The sequence below is a fragment of the Manacus candei genome, unplaced genomic scaffold (assembly GCF_025592945.1).
Source record: "Manacus candei isolate 608988 ecotype Guabito, Panama unplaced genomic scaffold, ASM2559294v1 h1tg000046l, whole genome shotgun sequence".
NCBI lineage: Eukaryota > Metazoa > Chordata > Aves > Passeriformes > Pipridae > Manacus > Manacus candei.
In genome coordinates, this window is record NW_026138094.1 from 2,641,556 (window position 1) to 2,659,372 (window position 17,817).

The following is a 17,817-nucleotide window of genomic DNA, read 5'->3' on the forward strand; positions in this document are numbered from 1 at the left end:
CGATCAGGCTCTCATTTGTAGTGTTGGATTATTTTTTTGCACTTAACTATTAGGAAAAAAAAGGATGAGCTCCACTGTCTGTTTTTAAACTATAGAGTTTTCACTGGACCTTAATGAGTACGAGACAATACTGCTTGTTGCAGGAAGGAAAAAGTACAGAAGAGGTTTAAGATTTAATAATAACAAGAGGAGGGCAAAGTACTTGAGCAGAGATAGGGAAATGAGAAAATCCCGCACTCCTGGACATCAGGAAGATGCCTCCAACCCTAACCCCAGCCCTATGTTCCCTATTTTGGCTCCCTACCCTACTGCTGCCCTTTTAGCAGAATAGTGGTTCCACCTCCAACCCCTTATCATATTGACACACTGCTGCATCCTGGCCACAGATGTAATTCTGCTGTCAAACTTGAGGACAACTCAAACTGAGATGGAAATCCTGTTCTGCAATCCCACAGTTTCCAAATTCTAACACTAACTTTAAAAACAAAGAAAAGCCACCAAACTCAAAACAATTATGATGGTTCTCAAAGATTTTTCTCTTCAGGGTTACTGAGGGTACTGAGCCCTGAGCTGACAAATAATGGTCATTTCCATTTGTATTTTCCCTCTATTGCACCTTGACCCAGCACCGTCTGCAGACATTATACCCATAGGAGAGAGACTTTGGAGGAGACAGGCTGGGCCAGTAGAAGCAAAGTTTTGGAGTGGGGGATTGGATAACTGATCTGACTGAATGGATTCATCCAGTCAGTCAGTCTGTTACTAAGTTTTTTCCTTTTGTGGCATGCTGTGGGAAAAAAACATGCCTCAAGGATAATGGTAATCTTTTTTCTTTTCCCTCTGTAATATGTGACCTCTTTATCACTCTACCTGCAGTTCATTGCCTTGGAGAGCCATCTCTCTAGGGTGGTCTGAAGTTTGGTCAGGAGGGACTTGATCTCATATCCTGTACCCTCAATGAACGATGTTGGTGATATTTGCCTACAGGCACTTGTAGCAGGTCTTTAATGTTTCTAATTTGCTTGGAAGATGGATAGCCCTGTAACCTGGCTATTAAGTAATTTAAAATCCTCACTGAGAAATACATGATCTCAGAGTATCTGATTTCCCATGAATAATTTTTCTAAATATCAGAACATTTCCTGGAGCATTAGTGTTTCAGTAAATCTGTAGGATACTTGGAATGTTCAAGCCATTGTTTTTCCCTTCAAACTCTTTATGCTTCTCCCTTTCTCCTTTATGATTTTAGCTTCAGTCCTGCCATTAGCCCTGTCTGAACAAGAGTCCTCTTCCTGCTTGACATTCATTGAGAAATTGGGGCCTTAGAGACTGCCTGACCTCTAGTTTGTCCTGTGAACATGTCTAAGGTGTACTCACCATAATAAATCCCAAAGACAGCCGCTGCTCCAACAAATGCTCCCAGGAGTTGTGCTAATATGTAAATTGGTAATTTGGTCCATTTTAATCTTCCAGTCACGCACATGGCTAATGAAACAGCTGGGTTTATGTGACCACCTGAAAAATAAATCACAAAATAAGTCACGTCGATGAATCAGATACATGAGAATAGGTGAAGGATTTGTAAAAATGCGGGCACGTTTGAGCACAAGACTAGTACATGCTTTTCTACATGTTATTCTGCACTTAAATGTTGACTGGAATTAAACTGAAACAAGCTGGATGAAATTAGAGGAGGGAGGGCTAAAGCCACCAAGCTCCATCTTCGTTCTTGGTGTTTGTGGACTGTAGTGTTTATCAAACTGCTGTCCTGCAGTCTGTAATCTATAGATCTACAGACAACTTTTCTAGAAAAACCTAAATCTGCCCTATCAGTTGTGAGGGGAGGGTCCCACATTCTGAACATATTCTCTCTCCTTGAGGCCTTTGGCTTTGTACTTTTAGGGTAGAATTGGGGCAGCAGAGCATTAATTCTGTTTCACGAGAATGTATTAACGATTAAGGACTGTCACTGGCTTGATCACGTATCTTGAGGCAGATCTGGAGTACCCTGGATTTAAGTCATGTTTATGACCCTGTCTTCAACCTGGGGTTACTTAGGAACTCAGTTTTCAAGAAGACAAAATAAAATTATGTTAGGGCTGTCCAGCTTCATGCTGGCTGTTGGGGAGCTATGCCTACATGGGATCTGGGGACAGCAGTGCATAGTTCTTCATCACAGGCTTTCATCAAGTCCACAATAAGGGAACTGATAAAGTAGCTGTGCTGAAACAGAGTTCTGTTTCCTGTGAAACTTCCTTCCTTTTTATTCAGGAGTAGCTCCATCTGATCTCATACATAAAAAGGATGTAACAATGGAATTCCTTGTGATAATTTTAGTTTTTAAAATATATTTATTATGTCACATGATATTTGCTTCCCTCAAAACTTTTTATCTACATGGGACAAAAGTGTTGGGTGCTTTTGGAAAACTTCATTGTTTACAAATATGTAGTTGTTCTTTAAGAAATACAAATTGGCAAATAAATAAACAGATGAAAAAGCACTCCACAGTAAAAATACTGCAAGGACATAGGATCCATTGCTTATCTTCCAGGTAAAGTCTCATTTCAGTCTGGATGGATATCAGAAAAAATGGCCCTTTTCTTTGGTAAAAAACCTGAGAGAGCATGTCCTTTATCTGTCAAAGGTTAGTGATGGAGAAAGGGCCTCTATGTACAGTTTCTGTGTTTGTTTGCACTTCAGGTCAGTGAGTCATTATCTTATGAAATCCAGGCACCTTTGATACATAATGAACTGACAAACACAGATAACAAGTTGGATAAAACCTTCTTTGTACCATTTCCAAAACTCTGACCTAGCAGCACCAGTCTTGAATTAATTTTGAATTCCTCACTGTGTTTCAAATTCTTCAGCAGGGAGAAAATAGATAGATGGCACCTTGTTTAACAGCCCTTCATGTGAATTTTGATTAATTGTTGTCTTGTCTTTTGTTCCTTACTCAGGCTGGAATGAATAATTTTTGTTTCTTTCAACACCTGATATTGTTCCCCACCTGTATATAATACAGGGTGATTATGATGGCCAGGACAAGTCAAAATAATATTAGTGATGGCTGATTAACATGAAATCTGGAAAGGAAAAGTCTAGTTGAAGGCTCTCATGCTGACACACGGGAGTTAAAAGATTTCTTGGTTCTTGTACCACTGCTAGTGTCCTGGTTAAAAAAAAAAAAAAGTCCACTTTGGACAGTGTGTTCCCCATTCTTTTGTAGTTGCAGTGATCACAGTCGTGGGTTTGAAATGTTACATTGGAAAAAATAGTGGGAAATTATCCAGATATTGAGGAAAATTAGATGGAGAAAAATAAAAAGAGGAATTTTCCTAAGTAAAAAAGCTAAAATTCACCAAGCATGCAGACTGTACTTTTTGTTACCATGAATTTAGAATTTCGTAAAGAACTGATGCAAAATATTTTAGCAGTACTTAAACATGAGACTTCATGGCCAAAGAGCCACAGAAATTGCTAACAAATTCTATATGAGGAACTGGTATTCTGAAGTGTTCACATAGTGATCATATGTTGGATAACTACAGCCTGTTGAAATATCTGTTCCTCTTCCTTCACAGAGAAAATGCACTGTGTGCAGAATCCTTTGTCATGGGAGAAACACAGGAAGCACAATACTGCAACATCTGCAACTGCTCTGCCCTGCTGGGATTGAACTCTAATTTTCTACATAATAACGGAGATGAATATCCCGTAAAGATGCAAATGTAGGACAGGTCTTCACAGGTTTGTTTTCATGCTACTGCATTAGAAGAGTTTCCCTGCCTATATGTAAACCAAGAGCTGTAGTTTAAAGTTGTTCAGATAAAAAGATTGTGCTGCTGAATTAACTTGGTGTGGTATTAAGGCACAGCTCTGCTCTGTTTCAATGACAGTTATAAGACTGCCTATTTTGTAGAACCTTGAGCACTTTCTAATGTGAACTTGGAAACCTCCTGATGCCTCTGTAAAAGTATTTGTAAAAGAGAAGAGAAATAGCCCCAGTAATGTCTGCTACAGCAACTGTTTATAATGGCCTAGTTATACCTACAGAAAGTTGTCTGGAACAACTTTATCCTCTTTATGAAGGGTAAGAAATGCCTCTATGAGAACTGGAGCACAAGGGTACCATTTTCTTTAAGAGGTCAGTATAAAGTCTGCATAGAACATGAAGTATTGTGTATTATAATGCACAACACTGTTTATTGTTACAGCCCATCATTTTCTATTAAAGGGAGAATTTAAATGTTAAGAGCAGTTGTGCTAACGTTTCTGATATTAGTTTGGCCAAACTCAATGATGGTAATAGGAGGAGAAGCAGCATCCCATATGGCACATGTAGACAATGATGAGTTAGCCCAGCCACAGGCAAAAGAGAGATTCCTGACCAATGTTGAGGAAGAGCAGAAACAAAGGCTCAGTGGCATTACATTGACAGTGTATCACTGAATGTGTCTCTAGTACTGAATCTTTTTGCTGTTTCTGCAATAGCAGACTTGCTATTGCCTGTCATTGAACATGAAGAGATGAATTGCACTCTGCAAGGTGAACCCTGCTCATTACACCCATTAGTGGGCCATTCTACCTTCTAGGTAGCTGGCCACCATTTTATCTGGTGACTGCTGGATTGCTTTTCACAGTTAACTCTTAAAACACAGTGCCTGTGCTGTCTGGGATCATCTCTACAGACAGAATTTTCTAAGCAACACCAAGCAGATTTCTGGTTTGCACAGAATACTTTCTGTAAAAGCCAGAGGTCTGCCAAGGCTTGCACACTGTAGTTCAGACAAGAATTTGGTGGAAGATTTCATCAAACACAAAGAATAGAAGGAAACAACAACATAAAGGATTTACTAGCAAAACGCTGATGTGACTCTGCTGTAACAGTGCTTACTGTTGCATTGTTTATACCATGGAATGGAAGTACTTTAACAGGGGAGCCTTAAAACTGTAGCAATAAATGCTGTATGAGAAAACAAGTCACTTACCAGAAACACCCCCAGTCACATACACTGCTACGGTCACTGCCATTGCAAATCCAATGGTTATTGTCATGGGCCCGCCATGGACTCCTCGGCTGAGGACAGCCTGTCCCACACACCCACACCCCAGTGCCTGTGTTTGAAAGAGAAATGTAAAATCACCCTTGTGTCTGCCAAATGTTATTGGTTAGTTTGCAGCTTTTGTCCTGGTACAGCTGAAAACACTGTTGAATATTGAAGCAGTGCTAGAATTTGAGATTAGTGGCATGTGTGCCATTGTTGCCTTTGCTGCAGTGCACATTTGCTTTTTATTTTCCCTGGCTCTGTCACGAGGAAGAATGTCTGCTAATGAGGACTTCTCTCCCCACAGAAAACAGTTTTTAAGTACAATGATGGGATACAGATCAGAACTTGGACCATAAACAAGATCTCACAGCCTCTACAACAAAACTCTGCATCTGAAAGTGAAGAGGGAATTAATTCTGTATGGTAAGTTTTCAGTTACAGATTGTTGTTATAAGCAATGAAGAAATTACTATAAAAGTTATGAAAGATAGTTCAAAAAGCTTTTAGTGTTTATTGCTGAAAATCTGGAATGGGACAACTTTCTGGTGATTACAGTGTTATTGTTATGCTGACTTTGTATCACATATTGCTCTATCAAAATATTTCACTGGCTCTGCAGCTGAAGTGGGGATATCTGAATAATTCACATTGGAGAATTCTAAGTGAATTTAAACTAGCTTCTGTTTTATGTTGGTTCCCTTCAGAATGAAGTTCAGCAACACATTTAAATATTTGCTTAAAAGAATGTTTGTTCAGTTCTAAAGCCTCTGCTTAGCTTCCAGCATATTTTTAGGTCCTAATAAAGTTGATAGGAAAGATATTCAAAGATACAAAAGGCCTTTAGTTTGAGACAGACTAGCTGATCCATTTCTGTGTCTTTGAAAATCTGCTTTTTATATATATGCCTAAGTGCTTTGCTGAACAAGGATGGAAGCTGTATGGAAGCTATCAAATGATGTCTATAGTCTGAAAACTTTTTCTTCTCTGCAGCTGTAAGTGATGTGAATCTTACCATTTCTGGGATGTGACTAGATTTATCTTGAGCAAACTTAATTGCTTATTTTCACTTGCAAGGCAGTCACATTCAGAGCCTGCAAAGTAATGGGAAAATCTCTCCTGCCTTAGGAATAGACTGTACCAAAAAGATTTGGTGATTGAGTTTTAACAAGCAAGTCCTACTAGAAGGGATGCAATTTAAACAGGCAAAAATCATACTTTTGTTTCCATTATTTCCCCAAGGGGTTTTAGCTAACACCAAAATGTGACAGAAAAGCTCTCAGCCTCTTAACCAGCTTTGTAACGCAGACGGCGTTTCTGTTATAAGTGCCCCGAGACTGTGTCATACACCCAGGTGCAGTTCTTGCCTTAAGGTCATAATCATGTAAGCAAACAAAACATTGTCTGGTGCCAAAGTGTTACAGCTCTGGGGTTACGTAAGGGTAGGGTGGTGTTAGATAGCTGCAGTTTATTGGACTGTATAATTGAAAGCTCCATGACACATTGCAGGCTGCAGTCAGACTGCAGTGGATGACACACACTTACGTTAGGAGTGCTCTCGTTGCCCCATCCTATACCCAGCAATGCAAAGGGTAAGCACAGATGCACACACAGATAGCAAACCAGAATTAAATACACTGCAGTTGTTCACAGCTGAAATTATAAGGGTTTTTTAAAACTTCATATGAGACAATTCTATTCATAATGCTTTTATATGTTTAATATGGAGAGAATGGTTATGCTGAAATTCATTAAGTTTGAGTTTAGGGCATGAGTCTAGAGGAGGTGGAATTAGACTTCTCAAAGGGAGCAATCCAGAATTGCCCCAAGCAAGATTTCATGAAAGACATCGCTCAGACGTGGAGCAAGTTCAGTAGGCTGCTCTGGGTCCCTGTGTACATTGGGGTGCAGGTTGTGTTCAGGAAATCAGTTAGATCTGCAAGTGTGCACTTTTGTGCTGAAATGTAGACAAAGTTTTGCAGATTCAAAGAAAAGGCCATTCTTACGAAAATATTACCCCTTTCTGGTCTGGTCAAGGATGATGAAAGAAGAGAACAGGAGCAGAGGAGATGGTTATAGAAAAAATAAGAGACAGCAACAACATCTCTGTATACCAAATACAAATTCTCAAGAGAAGGATGGAAATAACAGAGAGAAGCTGTGGCCTCCCTTCCCTGATTACCAGAACTAAGGAGAATCATACAGAAACAGCTGTGTAATCCTCTGGCATAGTAAGTTCTGCTCTGCATGTCACAGGGAAGCACATAACTACAGATGCTCCCTTTCTGTGCTCACCAGCCTCAGGAGGAGGCAGACAAGCCAGCTGGGACACAGCTGCACTCGGTGCACCTTGGGAAATGACTGCCTGTGCATGTACAGCAAAGGAACCACTGCAGGCACAGCCAGTGTGTGTGCCCATTCAGGGGTGGGAACACTGGGAACTGAACCTGCAAATCTGAACCATGCCACAGTAATAATTTCTCCATTTGCTGACCTTTTTAGAAGGAGAGAAAAAGTTGTCTCACACCTACTGTAGCTAGGTTGGCACAACTGGAAACTATCACCTAATCGTGTAATTACATGAGCAGCAATTTAATACCCTGTGAGTCTTTGCTTGACTGAGTTAAGACCAACTAGATCATCAAGTTGTAACTAAATATTCTAGGGTTTTAGGCCAAGCTCAGGCATCATTTGTGCCCACAAAACTCATTGATTAAACTACATGAAGTTAATGGGAGTTTAATTTATAGTAGAATATAGCCAGATCTCTTTATCTTATCTTGTCTGTCTTATGTTACCAGGTTTTCCTCTTAGCAGTTGTCTGTAGCTTGATTTGCTTAAATTTATTGGAGTAGCTTCAACACTGACTTTTTATGCTTACAAAGTAATTAGATTATTGTTATAAAGAACATGTTTGGGTGTGGAAGAGCTGTCTGCACCTTCTCTGCCAAAAAAACTTGCTTCATAGACATTAGATCCTTTTCTTTCTTTTAGATAGCAAGGCTAATGTTAGGAAAGGAAAACAATTGGCCTCCAATGAGCATAAGGTCCTATTACTGCCTGGAAGCCTGCAGGACTTTCTGCATCCCACTCATTAGACTAAAGACCTGTACTATTTTCAGGATTTTTGCAGATGCTTGTAATACCATTTTTCAGTGAAAATAGGATTTCCTGCAATACATGAATCCAGAATTTTAGGGAATCTATTTTTCTACATGGAAAGCTTTAGGCATCTTAAAGCAAAATACTTATAAAAAAAAAGCCTCCTTCTTATGAGAAGCCCTAGAGGTCATGTGCATTCATAGCCAGACACTCAGACTGTCACATTAAAGAAGCAGCCAAGTCTCCTGCTTTTCAGCAGTGCGGAGACAATGGCATGGGCGTTGTCACACCTTTTACATCAGCAGCTCCAAGCTGTGGTGAGTCACAGACAGGGTACCACAGGTGTCTCTGCAGGCAGACTGTGGCCTCAGTGGCTGCACAGCTGATGATGCTGTGCATGAGTGCACGTGCTACAAGGAATACAGAGTCAGCAGTTGCAAAAAAACCAGTTTTTTTAATTATAAGCTGTACATTTTCATTCAGGAAATGCTAGAAAAATAGTTCAGAATTTTCTGTTTTAGTCAGTTTTCAGGACAGAATCATACTTCAACAACCACAGCTAGTTATGAAGAATCTCCAAGGATCCCTCCACCAATGGACTGTTTTCTGTAAGGCTGCCTTTGTTCAGGTAAGGCAGTAACCTTTTCCCACGCCACGCTTCCACCCTTGTTCTCCCACTGTTCCTCAGACAGGCATTTCCTGCTAGCCCAGGACTTGTCCTCTCCTGTTTTCCAGACTGGACAGGCCTGCAGTGCTGCTCTGGATTCTGCCATGTGTGCATTTGTTCCTGCCCAGAGCTGTGGAGGGGACAGACTGTCAGGCAGTGCAGTGTTAGGCTCAGGCTGTCCTTGCAGTGAGTGTCCTGCTATCCTAAAGCTGCCCATTCCAAATATGAGGGAGCAGAGTGATATCCTGGGATACCTCAGGACATGAGAGGAAGCCCTGGTATTTCACTTCTTAGGGAAATCCCCATGATTTCTTCAAGCAGCCAGACCTAGCACTGCATATTTAGGCCCTTAAAAGCAGGGATACAGGCTGGAAGAGTCCGAGAATCCTCTGAGGATTGGGAAAAGTGGTTGCATTTGCACTTCCCTGTTGGCAGGGATCTCTTTGATCAAAATTGCCCATGAAAACGGTACAGGGTTGCATGTGGAGTACTGTAGCCTTGTGCAGTTCCCCCTGCCCAACATTTATATTTCTATATAGAATTAGTTACTTATAAAAACAGTAAATAAACCTTTCAGTTTAAGAGGCACTGAGTGCTAAATTGATGGTGTCCTCCTAAAGGTCTTTAATTTGGAGTGTGTTTTAGAACTCACTTTCATTCCCACCTCCTTCCTTTACAAAACAAGTCTGCTTAAGAATTTATCTATTGCATTTCATAAGGTGTTTTGTAACACATTAAAAACTCATTCTACACAGAGTCATATTTTTGCTATGTTTCTGTGTTTTGTAGGGTCTTAATTTAGGCATGGCTCCTAAGCATTCTTTCAATAGGGGCAGTAATTCTAACAGCAAAAAAAGCAGGGATCTTTAGAGCTTCTAAAAGTCAGGGCATTAGCTCTGCAAGAATTCAAGTTGCAGGAAACTCCTGTTCTTTCAGGCAAGAACAATCTTCATCTAGTTTAATGTTTAATATTTTCTATCTTTTGTTAAATCAGACAGTACTTAAGCTTTTAAAGGTGAGATAAAAATACAGCTTACCTGTCAAAGTAATTCTTAAATCCTTTAAAAGCACATGGCTCTTATTTTATCATTAATTAAATGTTTGGTGGGGGTGGGAAGGATTTCTGTACATTACAATTTAATCAAGCTTAGAGTAATAAAAAATCACTGTATCTTTTCTCCTGATGATCTCCTGGGACACAACCAATATCCTCTTGGGTTCAGATGGATTTCCCTTTATGTTTTTTTCAGACTTGCCATCTAATAAATAAAGGGTGGAAAAAAACCCACCCTTATCATTTAGTTAATTAAATAGTATAGACATAAGCCTTAAAATTACTGACATTTTGAAACCATTTTCTAGTGACAGAAGGCATTACTACTTGGAGACATGAATGGAAATTTAATAAGTCTTTGGATGAATTGTGTATATAAGGCTTTTAAAACATATAAAGACCAGGTTCAAATTACTTTGTGGGAAAAAATACAGTAAAAATATTGAGGGACAGACTATGCTGTGTTATATAAACTGATGCTTTTAAATTTTTATTATTGCTTTTGCATATGCAATAGGAGACAAATAAAAGTTTGAAATCACCTGGAGAGACTGCAAAGGTCTGCATTTTCTCCTATTTTATTATGATTAATATTGCACTCTTCATCCTGAAATGCTAAATGCTTTTCTTTCCTGAATTATAGAGGGCAACTGGCTTGAGTTAGTTTCTTCAGTGAAGATTATTTTTATTTTCTTACTAATTTTTAGAAACTCAGGAGAGAAAGGAACTGAAATGTGATATTCAGACACTAACTTTAAGGAGTGAAACATTGCCCCTTACATCAGGGCTAGGAAGAAAAGGAAAGAAAATCTTACCTAGTAGCTTCTTGAGGAGAAAAAGAACCTATTCAGGTGCTGCTTCCCTCCCATGTTACATGTTTATTCTTGAGCTGAGATATGTTTCTTTGCTTTCCTTCCTACATCAACTGAAAAGCTTAAAATCTTTCTAACTCTTAAAATGTGTTTAGCCTCTGCATCAGCACTCAGGGAATCACAGCATTCAGGAGGAGTGCAAGAGAGGGCATTGCAGATTCTGAGACAGGAGGTTTTCTGGGCTCTCCTTGGAGTATAAAGGTAAATGTACATTTTCTTTTACTCTTTCCTTTGGGTGCAGGAAAAGAGTGGCTGATCTTTGCTGTGGCCTCCTGGTTGGAGGTGCATAGTTATGAGGAATTAAAGCCTAAGCTATTTTCTGTTGAAAAGGAAAAAAAAAGGTGAGTGATTTTAATAGTAAAGAAACCTTTTATTTTTTAATAGTAAAAAATAGTAAAGAGTGGGTTAGAGAAACTGAGTCATGTTTGCCTTTAAATCAGATAATGGACTGGAGAGCTCACTAGAATTCACTCTTACCTAGAATGGTTTATTGAACAGTTGAGATCGCAAAGATATAAACTCACTGCATGGCACAAACTACATTTATTATCTTTTATTCAGTTCTCCAACTGTTTATGACAGTTTTAAAAAGTTATTACCTTTATTACCTTTTTTTTTATTTGGTGAAACTTTCAAAAAAACACCCTGTAAATTTGCATCTGTAAAAATGTAAATTTGAGTTTTGCACTCACAGTGGAACGTTGGAAAGATGCAAATATTCTGTAAGACTCAGGGAGAGGGCCTACACTTCAGTCCTACAGTTGCAAACTTTCTGGGAAAAAGTGGATCTACAGAAAAAGGTCTTGGAAAATTAAATTCACCTTGCTGTAAACTCTTGGTTAAACAATGAGAGCTGAGTTATGTGTTGGGGCTGACGTTGCAGAAATGAAGGTAATTTTTTTTCAAAGCTTTCGTGCAACATAACATCTGAGTCTCCTGAAAGTTTGAAATGTCATATACTGGAAAACTTAAGTTTGGATTGAAAAAAAAAGATTTCCTGTGACTTTTCAGCATTACTTGCTGTAATAAACATTTTGGGGTAAAAGAACAATTAGGTAACCCTCCTTTCAATTTTTTCACACTGCTAACTATTCTGCTGAATTAAAGAATTACCTCAGAAGCAGGAATGTTGTCTAGAAAAAACATTAATTGATTTTGATAATAGTAAAGCTATAGAAATAATACCTATGTGCAAGAACCTCCTTAACCTCAGCACAGCTATGAGTCTTCATTACCACTTTGTCTTGTCTGCAATGCTGATTTAATACAGTTGCCAAAAGAGAAAGAGTTTGCACATCTTCACCAGAACCATTAACAAAATTTATTGCCATCAAAATATATGCAGTTATGACATTAGATTAATGAGTGACATATATTATTTATTGGTTGTACTATAGTATTGCTGCTAGAGACCCTAAGGTGTGGATCTCTGACACAAGAGCTGCTTTCAAAGTGCAAACGTTGCCAAGGCCCATGGCATCATTATGTAATATTTAAAAAGCTGAGTGACATATCAAAATATCAATTATAAATACACTTTAAAAACCCTTTTTGTCTAGCTTTGACAAACTTAAGCTTACTTGTCTAAGAGCTAAAAATACAAGATTCTGTTCTCCAGGAATTTCATTGCTCATGGAAAATAAGGCAGCTCTTGAAGCTACTGATATTTAATTTTATATCTTGACAGTATGCAGAGCAAATCTTGTTTATACTATACGAAGAAAGTGCCTCCCTTTCACAAAAATTTAGAACATGGAGTTTACCTTTGTTTAAATTTTCTAAGAAGTGATTTTGTATTAAATGCTAAACACTTACTTAAGGGGTAAAGGATCAAAAGCTACATTTGCTTTCATGTAACTACATCATGTAATGAGAATTCTAACACGTGTTTAGAATAAGGGATACATGTTACCATACACTATTGTAATTAACATGCTCTGGAAAATAGGGCCACAAAATGAAAGATACAGAAAAGCTACTTAAATTTTAATCTTCTGGACTGAGCAAATCCATACAATGTCAATCTTGAAGATTTTTCAGGCAAGACTCAACTCTGCAACAAAGCAGGAGTGATAACTTACATAATGAGGTGGACAGAATATGAAAACAAGACAAAAATAATTTGATGATCAAAAGATAAATAGCCCTCCTTCTCATGAGCTGGACTATTTTCAGTGTAGGGTTTTATGAATTCAGTTCTTGCTTGTCCCCTGCATCCTCTGTGCACACACAAACATTTGCTTCAATGGGAGTTGCAAGAGGCTCCCCACCTCCAGCTGGAGACCAGGCTTATAGGAATATATATATGTACAGGAATATGTATTAGGAATACATATACTCCCCACTTGTCTTTATATGCTAAATGGAAGCCTGTGTTCTGTCTCAGCAAAGAAGTAGATGCTGCTCTGGAATCAGGAGATTCTGGCTCCTCTGCAGCTCCTTTCTGAGAAACAATGTTCAGTAAGATGCTCTTGAGAGTGAAAAAGAAATACAAGCTCTGTTAGGTGAGCAGTAGCTGTTAAAGGAAGCCACATGGCCCATTTGGCATCTCTTTCTGGAACTGTTTCAATTCAGATATACTTAATGGTGTATGTCAGAGTAAATCCCATTTTGTTTGAGAGCAATGCAGTCAAGATCCAAAGGGGAAATATGGAGAGAAGCATGACTAAAAGCAGAGAGGCAGTTGGATAGGTGAGTTCCAGACAGACTCTCTGAAAAGTCACATAAACCATCTATCTGATGCAGCATGGCTTCTTGGCTTTTTTGTGCTGGCTCCCAGATGTTGTCCTCCAGAGGAACTCACAGGAGCACCAAGAGGAAATGTACTGACCCAGGGACATGATGGAGAGCAAAAAGCTCTTGAGAGAGCTCTTCCTCAAGGGAGGCCTCAGGGGCAGACCCAGATACAGAAGGCTGAGGCTGTCTGAGGATGGGAAATGTGGCTCTCAGCCACCACGGTACAAATGGAGGGGAAACTTCCACACTCCTCAAGTTCAGTATTCCTCGCTGAACTCTGAGGTTGGAATCAGGTGCTTTGATGAGCTGAGAGAGGGGCTCATGTGGGCTATGTCTGTGTTATCAAGTTGTGCAGTGCAAACACCTGAGAACTTGACTGTGGACCTCCCAGGAGGGATTACTTATTTGGAGCATCTCCAGTCTGATCCACTGGACTGAGCATCCACTAATGGTCAGCACAGTTGCTGTGATTCTGGAGTTCACCTTCCACTTTATTTTCACTTGAAAAGAATTCCATCTACGTGCTCTGGGACCGTGCTGCAAGGCCAAGAGCAGCATGTGAGGTAGGGATGACCAGGAGATGTTATCCAGCTCTGTGCCCAGTGAGTTTCTCAAGGCTTATTGTCTCAAACCTGTACAACACTGCAGGTCACACCCTTCACAGCCTGAGGTGAAGGCTTGGGTTTTGCCTGATGAGTGATTTCACTTTCTAGATTTCCTGTTTGGAAAATAATGTTGCAAGGCTGAGAATTACCAAAGAGGGTTCGTTTAAGTTCATATTAGTATGTGGCCTTTGATGTATTCTCCGGAAAAAGTAGAAATAAGTGATCTGGAGGAATGGAATTTCACACAGGTAACTCCCAGTGTTGCTGGGCTGGTTGCAGATTTAGGTATGGCCAGTTAGCACTGGCCAGTTAGACAGACCCTGTGGGTAACAGAAAGGCTGTCTCAGCCTTACTCCCTGGAACAGGTGCCCCCCACAGGCTGTAAAACCCATCACAGGGAAAAAAAACCAGCTTTCAGCAAAGATCTGAAACAACTGTCCTGTAGGATGCGAACTCTCACCTCACTTTCACTTAGTAACAAGATTAAGACACATCCACCATCCTATTACCATCACTTCTTTTGCATACATGGTTCTGGTTTTTAAGGATTTCTGTCCTCTGGCTTACCAGGGTGCTCCTTTCATCAGCTCCAATTTAAGTGTTTAATATTTATCTGTACTTAAAGTGAAAGAAGTAGATGACTTAAGCTGACAGAGCTTAAAAGCAAAAGCAATAAATAACAGAAAAAACCCCTCAATTTCTTCAGAATAAACACTTTGTACTGCTGTTAACTTGTGCAGTCTGAACACAAATTGAGGTATCCAAGCACAGAGAAAGCTGCAGTTTAATCTATGTGAGGCTCTTCTCTGCTTTAAACCAAGGTTAGAACTAGAAAGGGTAAGATAGAAACGAGAAACTGAGATTATCAACAACAATGTTGTAGCTTCATTTTCTACTGCGTTCATATGGTGAATATACTAGAAAATGGGATCTGGGTTTGTATTTCCTCCTAGTCTTATCCAGCAGGACATTAAATAATAACATTTGCGGTCTAATCTGCACTTTAATACGTTTTCTTCACTTGCTTAATTTCATTAATGGAAAGAGGAGGATGATCTTGTGGCGAGGTCAGAGTACTGGAAGTCAGGTGATGTGGGTTATAGTCAGAGTTCTGCCGCAGGCTTCCTGTGCAGGCTGCTGTAATCAGGTTTGCTAATATACAAAATGAAGATAATGACATTTCCCCTCCTTGCCAGGGTGTTGTGACACTTAATTCATTAATGTTTGTAAAGTGCCCTGTGCTCCTTGCTTCTAAATGTGCTCCTTACTGTAATAATGTCTTATGGATGGTATTAAATTTGAGAATAATATTATTTTAGTGCCTGCACATTTCAGTTGGCTGAAGTGTAGTAAAAACCATTATTTTATGAGCTACTGGAATTTTTTAGATGACTTACTTGAAATTTAGCTAATACAGTTACATTTATAAAACATACTATGTCAGTATTATGCTTGCTTTGGTTTTTTTGTCCTTTTCACTGTGATGAAGTATTTAGCAATAAGCAAGACTGCTTTGTTCAGACTAAAAGGAGAAAGAAAGAGTTTGGCATAAATACTCTCACTGCTTGACTTCTAGCTCTGCTACTGAGCCTGCTCTCTACCCTGGTGAATCACAGGGTAGAGCTCTATGTCCCAGTCCAAAATGCACTGAAAAATTGAGAAAGATAAGAAGTAAAAAAAAATCTGGGGTTATAAAAACAGGGAGTTTTGGTATTTACCTAAATTGTAGCAGTGCTACAGGACCGAGCAACAGCATAATTTACGTAGTACAGTTAAAAATAAAACAAAAAATAGTTAACTTACAAAATCTCCAAAGGTTTGGCAATGCAACTCCCAATACATTCACTATCAATCACATGGCTAAATTCCTACATTGCACAGGAAAACAACTCAGCTAAAATTTTCTTAATGTGCAACACAGTATGTTTGCTAAAGCAGATAGAATTAGTGAATAGGAGTGAAAGTAGAATAAACTGCTGAGTTTTTAACAAACAGAAGAGTATTAACAACATCCATTGTGCATATCTGAGTTTTTCAGAACTTGCTAATTCACTGAAATTCTGCAGCTCTATGAAATCTAATGCTGATCAGACAATTGTAATACATAAAGCTGTCTGGTTTTTATAGCCAGTGATAATTACACTGGGTGAAGAAAGGAATCACAAACTTACCGGCAAGAGGAGCAGTTCATTCAGGGCTGTGAATTGTCAGGAGCCACCACGCTGCTGGTACAGCACAGGGTAAAAGAGAACATGTCCCCTCACAGGCACTGTCCAACATTAGATTAGTAGGAAGAAAGGAAAGCAGCTGACACTTACTATCATTATAAAAGTTCCCAGGAACTCTGAGAGGGCTTCTTTAACCAAGCTGTTCTTCAAGGCAAATTTCTCCTTTAAACTCCTTTTGCTTTTCCGGCTCATTTTGGCTTCCTCTGTTGTTCTGGTGCCCTAGTTACAAACACACACAAAATTTGCTCTGTATCCGTCCCTGCTCCAGCTGAACTTTGACACTTTTACTTAAACATTGAAATATGAGATTTCATCTGTAGAGCCAGTGAAATCATCTGACTGCAGGCATTGAGAGAACCAACTCAACATGCCCTAACAATTCATCATGGGTTTGCCATTCTGTGCCTCCTCTAAGTACACTTCTATTTATACTCATTAGATAATACCCGTGAGTTCAAAATCAGAACTCTTTTCTTACAGAATGGATTAATCATTACCTTTCAGGCTATGTTACTTTTTTTTAAATCTTGGTAAAAATGAATAAAATGTTATTTTTATCATCCTGATCAAAAAGAAAGGCAAAAAGATAAACCACAAATAAGGAACCAAAATAGAGTTGCAAATTTCTCTCTGACCTAGATTGGTATTTAAACCACGCTACTATTGGCTGGCCAAGGTTTCAAGGGGAGGTTGTAAAAGAGGGTGAATGCTTGGGAGAATGCTGTGCTGTACCCTGTACACAAAAGCTCCTATCTTGTCACCTCTGAGAGATTTCAGTGGCTAATGAGGAATCTTACCTTGGTGTAGTGTGTTGAATTTGCATTTCACTCACAATACTCTTTTGGGACTAAATGTCTTGCTCTCTAGTGAACTCCCCTGTTTACATAAGACCAACGAGGCAGAATAAATTAGGAACATTTAATGAAATTTGCTTCGGTCCAGTGGCTCCCTATAATGCAGTAAAGGCAAGTGAGGGACTATATATCTCTCCAATTTGTTTAGCTTAAAAGTGCATAGGTGTTACAATATGAATCATAATAACAATACTTTCCATGGTCTTAAGACAAGAAGTTGTGGAATATCTCAAAGAATTGAGGCTCCTAGAGAAAAATATTACACTTTTATCTCTTAAGCATCTTGAAGGGTTTTATCAGATGGGATAGTGACTTGAAGCTGCCTGCTTGATTTACAAGTATTTTCTGTCATTTGACTTGACACCAAAACCTTAGCCCAGTTCTGGTGGATTATTTTGGCATGTGTTGTAGATGCTCAGTGCCTTGGTTTGCATCTGTCCTAAACAGGACAGAGCTTTACAACCTGGGCAAATGAGCCCCTTCTGTTATCCCCCCAGTGCTCTTCCCTTCCTCCAACCAGGACCTGATGCATGTTCCCTCACCTTACAACCACCAGTTTCATCCCTTAACCACTCAGTTCACCCCCAAGACCCAGTTTTAATCTTTAACTGATTTTCTGTGCCCTTTTACTTACCTTTCTCTACCTGT

The 17,817-nt window shown here is 39.3% G+C and overlaps 1 protein-coding gene across 3 annotated transcripts in view; it reads right to left on the reverse strand.

Annotated features, from left to right (window-relative positions):
• AQP9 (aquaporin 9) overlaps positions 1 to 17,127 on the reverse strand; it is a 28,617-nt gene extending 11,490 nt beyond the window's left edge. The window contains exons 1-4 of one of the 3 annotated variants that reach the window (XM_051796346.1): positions 17,113 to 17,127; positions 16,406 to 16,534; positions 4,995 to 5,121; positions 1,378 to 1,515 (exon numbers count right to left, since the gene is read on the reverse strand). In XM_051796346.1, the coding sequence (XP_051652306.1) occupies positions 1,378 to 1,515; positions 4,995 to 5,121; positions 16,406 to 16,507 (367 nt within the window). In that variant the 5' untranslated portion in view covers positions 16,508 to 16,534; positions 17,113 to 17,127. The other 2 variants (XM_051796343.1, XM_051796347.1) reach the window with 2 other exon arrangements.
• Between the last annotated feature and the right edge of the window lie 690 nt (positions 17,128 to 17,817).